We start from the raw sequence: 10,000 nt of genomic DNA, 5'->3' as shown, positions 1-10,000 counted from the left end.
TATAATATATATATATATATATATATATATATATATATATATATATACTATACTAATCTATCTATCTATATGTATATGTATGTATATGTGTAAATATATATATATATATATATATATATATATATATATATATATATATATATATGTATATGTATATATATATATATATATATATATATATATATATATATATATATATGTATGTATGTATAATATATATATATATATATATATATATATATATATATATATATATATATATATATATATCTATATATATATATATACTCAGTCACTCACACGCACAGACACACACAGTCACCCCCTCATTCTGCCTCTCCACCTCGCCGACCATATTCAATTTGCATACAAACGTCCAAAATGCATTTTCATTACACCGCAAGGCCGCGTGGATGCAATTGTTCATGTGTGCACGCGTGTGTGTGTTGACAGTTATTTGACCTATATGACCAAGTTCATTCACCACTTTAACCTTTTCGTCATCATGTGAATGAGTGAATTATTAATGGATGGAAAACTCGAATGAATCTCAAGGTTTCCGTGGAATATGAAGGTTCAATACTGACCCGAGTATCAGATTAATTATATGAATCTATAACTACACGCATTATGATTATTGCCAGTATTATTATTCCTACCAACCCTGTGAATGGAAACGAAAAGCGCATTTTCCCAATCAGGTTCAAAGGTAATAAATCTCTATAAATAACCTTCATTGCATAAGAATATCGGATCAGGAAAATAACGTGAGAAAGAACGTTCAAGCACCTTGGCATCCGTCCTCTGACGTTTAGGAATTTACAGCCGCGATTTCCGCTCCGTCCCTCCCGTGGCGACCGCCGCCGCCGCCGCCGCCGCCGCCGCCGCCGCCGCATCGGGAAACGCCATGCACTAATTACGGCGCCTGGGGGACACGGGGGGGGGGGGAGAAGGGAAAGGGAAGGGGGAGAGGGAGGGAAGATGGGAAAAGTTAAGGGAAGACAATGGGGAGAGAAGGAGAGAGAAAGAGACGAATAAGGTGAGAGAGGGAAGGATGTAGTGGAGAGGATGGACAGAAATAAAGAGGAAAAGAAGATAAGAGAAGAAAAGGTATGAGAAAGGCACAAGAAATGGGAGATGGGGAGAGAGAAAGAGGAAGGAATATGAGAGAAGACAAAATGAGCGAGAGAATGGAAGAGGAAGGAAATAGGAAAGAGGGAGAAAGAAGAACGGGAAAGAAAACAGGAGAGGAGATGGAGAGGGAGGAAGAAAAAGAAAACGGGAGAGAATCCACGGGAGAAAATGAAGACAGTTGTCCTCCCATAAAACTAACCGGTGATTTCTTTCTCCCTCTTTCCCTCCGCTCTCTCCCTCCTCCCTCCTCGTCTGCCTCTCCACCCCTCCTTTTCTTCGACCCCCCCCCTCGTCGAAAATAAGCTCGCAACTTAAACGACACTTAAAGAGCGAAAAGCCAGGAGTTCAGGGTCAGCGAATATCCCGGGTTGTCCTTTGGGAGGTATAATAAGACCCCCCCCCCCCATCACACGCCTCTGTCCCAGGGTCGTCTGAACGCGGTCAAAGGGTTCGCTTACTGATAAAGAGTTAAGGAGGCGGGGAAGAAAAGAAAATAAATAGGAAGAGATAGGAATAGGTAGGTAGATAAAGGCAGATATATGGGCAGACAGACAGACACACGCATACACGTACGTAGGAGGGGGAAGGGAAGAGGGAGGGGCAGGGGAGAGGAATAGGAAGGGAGAGAGAGAGAAAAGAGGAGGGAGTGGGGGAGGGCGAATGGGAGAGGAAGAAATATGGGCAGAGAGAGAGAGAGAGAAAAGGAAGAAGAGAGAGAGAGAGAGAGAGGGAGGGAGAGAGAGAGAGAGAGAGAGAGAGAGAGAGAGAGAGAGAGAGAGAGAGAGAGAGAGAGAGAGAGAGAGAGAGAGAGAGAGAGAAGAAACAGTTCGAAGGGAAGTAGAAGAAAAAAGGACCAGCAAGAAAGAAAAAACGAGTCTCGGCCCGAGTGCTCAAGGTCAGCCAACCAGTCGTCGAGAAATAAGACTTTCATTCCCTGCGAACAGCCTGGCGTCGCCCCCTCCTCCCCTCCCCCCCCCCCCTACACCTACACCCCCACCCACGAACTGAGCCGAGACTTCCGTTCCCCGCTTCCTTCTCGCCCACTGTAACTGGCATCGCCTTTCGGTTTTATGACCCCGGCAACAGATCGCGAGTGCCATTCAGAACAACGCGATTTGGAAAGAGAGGAAAGGAAAAGAAAACATACACATAACTCAACAGACGAGATCCTCGGCGCGAGATCAACATGCAGCGGCTTAACCTCCTAAACCTGAGCGGCTGATATGGTTCCCACTTTAATGACTTCCTGGTGGTGTGACAAAGAGAGCTGGTCGCAGAGGTGGCGGCGGCGTTATCGGAGAACCTGCAGAAGAAGCCCCTACTTACCTCTTTCTTATCTGTTATCACCGCTTCTTCCCAACGGTTGGTCGGCGTCGTCGTCGTACAAATAGATATATATGTGTGTGTATGAGGCTTTCCTCATTTTCTGTGTTATAATCGTAGTATTCTCTCTATTTTCTATTTTTTCCAATGATTCTGCAGACGAATTAGTACCTTGCCCTTAATAATACTGTTCATCGGTATTGTCATATGTTCACAAGGGCGTGAGTGGTATTACAACAGAGTGGCACTTGGTATTTACACTCGTCCCAGCACACAAAGAGAAACTGGTTCTGCACACATGACTGGGCACCAGACCTTAAGCTGTTACTTTACTTATGATGGACAGCTTAGCCAAAGGATGAGGTGCAGTCGTGAACTTTTGTTGATAATGATGATGGTGATGATGTGCCTTCCTATGGTTCACACGCGCAATGTTTATAAAAGTTTTAGGCGTGAACAAGGCATTAGCTCATAATGCTGTGTGTGATGGCTATCATCTTAAAGTAGCGAGTCTCACAGGATTTCATTTGACAAAAATACATGATTTTGAAGGTTTCTGAGGACGCCGAATCCCGGAAAGAGAAGAGAGAGAAAAAGACTAAAACCAAAAAGAGAGAAGAGGAGGGTATGGGGCATTCGACCAAACCTGCTCATTTTCGAAACGTGCAACATTATCAACAGGTTATAGACACCTTGCAAACCAAAACATTCCCCTATAAAATATTTACAGAAAATGAAAGTCATGCAGGGAGAGGAAAGTAAGACGGACAGAGAGAGAGAGAGAGAGAGAGAGAGAGAGAGAGAGAGAGAGAGAGAGAGAGAGAGAGAGAGAGAGAGAGAGAGAGAGAGAGAGAGAGAGAGAGAGAGAGAGACAGAGAGAGACAGAGAGAGACAGAGAGAGACAGAGAGAGATAGAGAGAGATAGAGAGACATAGAGACAGAGAGAGAGAGAGAGAGAGAGAGAGAGAGAGAGAGAGATCACAGAGAGAGAGAGAGATAGAGAGAGAGAGAGAGAGAGAGAGAGAGATCACAGAGAGAGAGAGAGAGATCACAGAGAGAGAGATCACAGAGAGAGAGAGAGATCACAGAGAGAGAGAGAGAGATCACAGAGGGAGAGAGAGGGAGAGAGAGATCACAGAGGGAGAGAGAGGGAGAGAGAGAGAGAGACAGAGAGAGATCTACAGAATTACCTAAAAGAGGCAATAAACTGAAGCACAGAAGCAGAAGCAGCCTACATGACGGGCCGGGCCATTCACACGTGAGGCAATTTCGCTCGTCCCAGCATACCACAACATGCCGGACTCGAGCAGAGCCACATGCCGTCACTCGCATGCTCTTGGAACCGAGTGGGCTGGGCGGAGGGTGCAACTGCCATGCGCAATATTGTAGAAGTCTATGTGACCGAGAGGAGGGGGTCAGGGTATGTGAGGGTGTGGGGGGGTATGTGGAAGTGGGAGGGTAGGGGGGTGTACGAAAGGTGGGGGTGGGAGGGCAGGAGGAAGGTGGAGGTTGTAAGGTGAGGTAGATTAGGTCAGGTGGGGTTCTCTCGGAGGCGGGGGTGGGTTAATGGGCGTGGCTGGGAGAAAACCAGAGAGAGAGAGAGAGAGAGAGAGAGAGAGAGAGAGAGAGAGAGAGAGAGAGAGAGAGAGAGAGAGAGAGAGAGAGAGAGAGAGAGAGAGAGAGAGAGAGAGAGAGAGAGAGAGGAAGAGAGAGAGAGGGAGAGTGTAAGAGAAAGAGAGAGAGTAAGAGAGAGAGACAGAGTACAGAGTAGAGAGAGAGAGAGAGAGAGAGAGAGAGAGAGAGAGAGAGAGAGAGAGAGAGAGAGAGGGGAGAGGGAGACAGAGGGAGAGGGAGAGGAGAGAGGGAGAGGGAGAGGGAGAGAGAGAGAGAGAGAGAGAGAGAGAGAGAGAGAGAGAGAGAGAGAGAGAGAGAGAGAGAGAGAGAGAGAGAGAGAGAGAGTGAAAGAGAGAGGGAGAGAGTGAAAGAGAGAGGGAGAGGAGTGAAAGAGAGAGGGAGAAGAGTAAGAGAGAGAGGGAGAGAGTGAAAAAGAGAGAGGGAGAGAGAGTGAAAGAGAGAGGGACAGAGTGAAAGAGAGGGCGAGAGAGTGAAAGAGAGGGCGAGAGAGTGAAAGAGAGGGCGAGAGTGTGAAAGAGAGGGCGAGAGAGTGAAAGTAGAGGGCGAGAGAGTGAAAGAGAGAGGGAGAGTAGAGAAAGAGAGAGAGAGAAAGTGAAAAGAGAGAGGAGAAAGTGAAAAAGAGAGAGTGAGAGAGAGAGAGAGTGAGAGAGAGAGAGAGAGTGAGAGAGAGAGAGAGAGAGAGAGAGAGAGAGAGAGAGAGAGAGAGAGAGAGAGAGAGAGAGAGGTTGGAAGAAAATGAACGAGAGTAGAAATGACTATAACTAGAGAGCATAGAGAGAGGTAAGTTAATAACGTAAGCGCCTGAATTAATGAGCGTGCAGGTGTGAGTTTAATAGGTAAGCATGAGTGAATGGATAAGCTGGCGTACGTATAGTGTCATACTTAGGAGTATGTGTGAGTAGGACCCTCCGTGAGGGGAAGAGGGGAAGAAGAAGGCCATTGAAAGCGAAGGGGCGAGAGATAACTAAAGGGGATAGGGAGGAGAGCGAGAAGGAAATGGAAAACAAGTAAGAGACTAACAGAAGAGGTAAAAGAGAGAGAAAAAGCAAAACAAAAATGAGTAGCAAATTGCATGCAGAATAATCAGAAATGTTGCAGAAATGAATGTGAAAGAGTGAAAAAACTAAAAATAAGTAAAAACAACAAATACCAAATGAAAGAGAAGAAAGGAAAAAAAATATAAAAAGAAAAGCGTGAGAGCCAATTGCCTGTACCTTTTGCCGAGCTGTTCCTCTTCGTCTGCTGTTTTGATATATTTTTATTACTGGTTTAGATCTTATTTATGCTTAAAGATGGAGCTCGAATGTTGAAACTGAGGGTCCCGTTAGTCATCTGGTTTGAGCCAAGACATGGGTGATTCAATAAAACAAAGTGGTCTTCCCTCTACCTCTTTTATTGAAGCACAATGCCCGAACGGGTAGATACAGGTTCTGGTAGATTCGCAGGTCTACCTTTCCGCATGATGACACTGAAGTAACACAGGTGATAAATACAAAGGACCAGGAATATCATATGCATTTCTCTCTACTAAGCTACCAACCAATTCACATTCAGCTGCAACATTCAAACATAAACATTTATAGAGAAAATAATAATAAAAAAAACATTAATGCATGGAAAGAGTAGCTGTACAACTATGTACATGGGATGTACAGGGTGGGTGTGGGGTGTCTTTTCGTGTGTGTGTCGTGCAGCGTGAGTGGTGCACACAAAGTATACTACAACACTGGCGCAGGCAGTGCTCCGTGCACACTCACACGGCCCACGATGCCTCCCCGGTCCGCGGGGCCAGCTGGCCCGCTGATTAAAGTCCCAGCCCACATGACACACTAGCTGGCCAGCTGGCCCTCACAGGTGACCCGGAGGCACGTGAAGGCTAGAGAGCCCGGCCCGGTGTGGCCCGCGCGGCACCATCCGAGGCCCTCTGAGAGATGGGCCGGGAGGTCCGCGGGCCGCACCACAGGCAGAAAGGACTAGTGTGGACCAACGAGTGGGCCACACGTGCTGGGTGCAGTACAGGATCAAGCAGGACCCGCGGCCATCAGTCAGGCGTGCTGAGGGCGGGGCCGCGGGCCTGCAGGCTCCGGTACGGAAGAGCGGGTGCCATGGGTGCGGCCCGCGGGGCGCGGGGCCACCAGGCAAGGCGTGCAGTGCAGGCTCTCAAGTATGAGGGCGTTACAGCGTGGGCGGTGCGAAGGAAGATGGCCCTGGCCGTCACCGGAGGCCCGTCGACTTACTTGAGCTGTCGGACTCCTCATGCGAGAGCTGGGTCATGAGGCCGGCCCCGGTGCGTCGCGAGCGCGCGCCCTCGCAGATCTTGGGCCTCGGGATGGCCCAGTCGTCCTCCGACTCGGAGCCCTCTTCGATCACGTGGCGGATGTGCTTGCTGGGGTACTTCTGCTGCTTGGGCTCCCGCTGCTGGTGCTTGTGCGGCGTCGCCCCCAGGAGCACCTCCCGCCGCGAGAAGCGGCAGTTGGGCTTCTTCACGTACTCGAACTCGTCGTCGCCGGAGCCGGAGCTGGGCGAGTTGCTGCCGTCGCTGTGGCGGTGGTGGTGCTGTGGGCGGCGGGGCTTGAGCACGTTCTCGACGCGGAGGTGGTCGAACAGCGGGTGGCCCGTCTTGGGCACGGAGCGCACCTTGTTATTGCGGCTGATGGCCTCCACCGTCTTCCTGTAGTTGATCACCTCCAGAGTCTCGTAGATGTTGTCGTCGCTGGCCGCCGAGCGCAGGCTCCCGATCAGGGTCTTCTTGATGTTGTCCACGTTGACGCTGTTGCGCTTGCTGCCGTACTTCTGGCCGTGGGAGCCGCTGCGGGGGCGGCGCTCGCCCTCGCTCATGAAGCGGTCCAAGTAGTTGGCGTCGTTCTCGGCGCCCAGCAGCTTCAGGCTGTCGAAGGTCGGGTAGGCAGCGTCGCCGCCCATCCGCCGAGCGCCCTTCAGCATGCGCATGTACTCAGCCTTCTCCTGAGCATGCTTCGACTTGAGGGCGTCGAACATGGGGTGGCCGGTGGGGTTAGGGTGGCCGTGCTGGCGGGCCAGCATCTCCTTCGCGCGGGGATGCAGCATGTGGTACTCCGGGTGGAAAGACACTTTCGTTCCGTGGTAACCAGGCATTTTATCACACTTTATATCACAGGCACACTGAAAACACGACTCAACTCACTTGGCACTGGAACACAACTTCCTTCTCAAGGCACCCTCCACTCTCGGCACTGCTCACACTCACACTGGCGACGCGGTTATCCGCAGGGCTGCGGCGCCAGAAACACTTTCTATTTACACTTCACGATGAATTACGGCACTTGAGGCTACCGGTGCCAGCCAAGCGGCACTCACAGGGAAGGTAGGGACGTTCTTTCCTCACGTTCACACTGGTTGCACTTGTCCTCGCGTCTGGAGGAGGACTCACACTGGACAGGGGCGCGACACTTTCCTCTGATGCAGAAGTAGAAGAAGAAGAAGAAGAAGAAGGGGTGGGCTGGCCGGTCCGCTCGTCACTTTCACTTTCCTGCAGGACTTGGCAAGATGCAGCGTGTTGCTTGAGCGCGCGGCGACGGCAGCGGGGGCGGAGGAGGCGTGGCACGACGGTGTTCTCCGACGGCTGGGCACTGCAGTGACTGGTTGTCCTGCGAGACCGGGTATAAGAGGCAGCCACGGCGTTGTCCCCGTGACGAAACTCAGGCGTTGCGTCACGTGAAAGTTGGCCGCGTCACGAGAGTCGCCGTGCTGTGCTGGCCGGCTGGAGGTCGCCTGGCCTCACACTCACCCTCGGGGAGTCGACGGAGAAGGCTCACGAGCGCTGGGCTGATCCTCTGCCACCTCTGCCGCGGCGAGGTGCACTGAGGGATGCTGGCGCTGTGGGGGCGGGATGACGGCTGATGATGACCCAGATGCGGGCTGTCCAGGTCACGAACTCGCAACTCGCTGTGCTTGCTCACTCGCCACGCTCTGCTCGTCGGGTGGACACTTGCTGGCCGGGTCAAGGGGCGGCGGGAAACGGGGTCCTGTTGTTGCTGTCTTCGCGGGGGTCAAGAGGGGGAGGGCGGGAGGAGTTGCGGGCGTAGGTAGAGGGACTTTCTTTTAGGCGAGGCGTTCGCGTGAGGGGAACCGCAGGCAGGCTCTTGTCGTCGGGCTGTCAAGGGGCGGCCGACACTCCACGACGAAGGAGAAGCAAGTCGAGGCGAAACTTGTCTCCGAAGACACTTCAGACTCTTGGTGGGGCGTCTTGACTCAGGCTACCGTGGCGGCACTCCTGAGCGTGTCTAGCCTGTCGCGTGCGGCTGGTCTGGGCTGCGGCTGTTGGCCGAGTGACGCCTGGCGCTCGCTCTACGCGCCGTCCTCACGCACGGCGCGAGGGGGCGGGGCGGGGGACCAAGGATGGGGGGGACAGCGACGACTTCTGGGTATGGGGGCGTGGAAGTAGTGTGCGCCGAGGAGGGGGAGGGGCATGGGCACACACTACCTTGCGGCGAGGGGGCAGTAGAACCAGGGCACATTACTAAGGGTAGCAACTCCGCCACTACGGGGCTGGTGAGAGTAGTCTGAGAGGGGGAAGCGGGGGCAGGAGGGGGAGGGCCTGGAGGGGGGATCAAGGTCGCGCGCTGCCCCCCCTCACCCCGCCCCTCCCGCCGTGTGAGTGGACGCCATGTACAGTAAGGGAGCGCGTGTCATGAAAACATGACGTCGATTTCGATACCATTCGCGCTCGGCCGAGACGCTCCCCGCGGCGGGCGCTGCCTCCTTGCGGCGTAAGAAATGCGTCTCAAAATTCGCTTCTGAAATGTACGCAGCGCACTTCCTACTTCCGGAACGATGCGAGGCAAGTGGCAGTGGCAGGAACACGCGACAGCTTCCGTTCAGAGCGAAGTGTTTGGTAATCACATAAATTAACATATACTTCCTTAAAAGAAAACGGTGACTTTGAACAGAAACTTTTACAGTTATATCTTCTAAGTTTTAAAGTCATAACAATAATTCAATTCCAGCTTTTATTTCCTTACTAGCCTATATATAATCAACACCTTTCTAATATTTTCTGCATTGTCTACATTACTATATATGGCAGGTGGGATAACTTCAAATATAATTTCAGATATGTAAATCCTTTAAAATTTAGTTCAGATACAAGTAAAAAGGGAAATCATACTCGCATGTGTATGTGCGTATGTATGTATATATGTATGTATATGTATATGTATGTATATATATATATATATATATATATAATATATATAATATATATAATATATATATATATATACATATACATATACATATACACAAACACAGACAGACACACACACACACAAATATACATTATATATATATATATATATATATATATATATATATATATATATATATATATATAAATATACATATATACATATATATTTACCTATCTCTCTCTCTCTCTCTGTATGTATGTATGAATAATATATATACATATATATATATATATATATATATATATATATATATATATATATATATATGTATATATATAGACACACACACACACACACACACACACACACACACACACACACACACACACACACACACATCGTATATGTATGCTTACTTAATTACACACAGCTACGGACAGCTACATTAACATCACACATGTATATGTATACACGTTCATAAGAAAGCAAAAAAGAAAGGGCGCCAGATTAAGAAAAGAAAAGCTACCGCGAAGATAAAGACGGCAAATATAAACAAAGACAAACACAGACAGCTAGCCACACACACACACACACACAGCCACGTACACAGCCACACACATCCACACACACCCAGCCAGCCAGCCACACACATCCACACACACACACACGCCCAGCCTCACACGCCGAGCCCCGCCATCCCGCCGGAGAACGAAGGAAGGGAAAGCCAGCGATGGGAGGGG

General features: G+C 49.9%; 2 protein-coding genes across 15 annotated transcripts in view; both read right to left on the bottom strand.

The window, feature by feature from the left end:
* Positions 1-10,000, bottom strand: part of for (cGMP-dependent protein kinase for) — a 298,303-nt gene that overhangs the window by 82,165 nt on the left and 206,138 nt on the right. The gene's annotated exons all lie outside the window — the stretch shown is intronic.
* On the bottom strand, positions 5,470-8,421 carry LOC113813819 (uncharacterized). The gene has a single exon (XM_027365872.2). The coding sequence runs from the start codon at positions 7,204-7,206 to the stop codon at positions 6,307-6,309; it is 900 nt and encodes a 299-aa protein (XP_027221673.1). The 5' UTR covers positions 7,207-8,421; the 3' UTR covers positions 5,470-6,306.

The sequence above is a fragment of the Penaeus vannamei genome, chromosome 20 (genome assembly GCF_042767895.1).
Source record: "Penaeus vannamei isolate JL-2024 chromosome 20, ASM4276789v1, whole genome shotgun sequence".
Taxonomy (NCBI): Eukaryota; Metazoa; Arthropoda; class Malacostraca; order Decapoda; family Penaeidae; genus Penaeus; species Penaeus vannamei.
Note: the sequence above shows the minus strand (reverse complement) of the source record. Positions and strands in the feature narration are given on the sequence as shown.

Coding starts and splice junctions, on each gene's coding strand:
- LOC113813819 (XM_027365872.2), bottom strand. CDS start 7,206: ATGCCTGGTTACCACGGAACGAAAGTGTCTTTCCACCCGGAGTACCAC.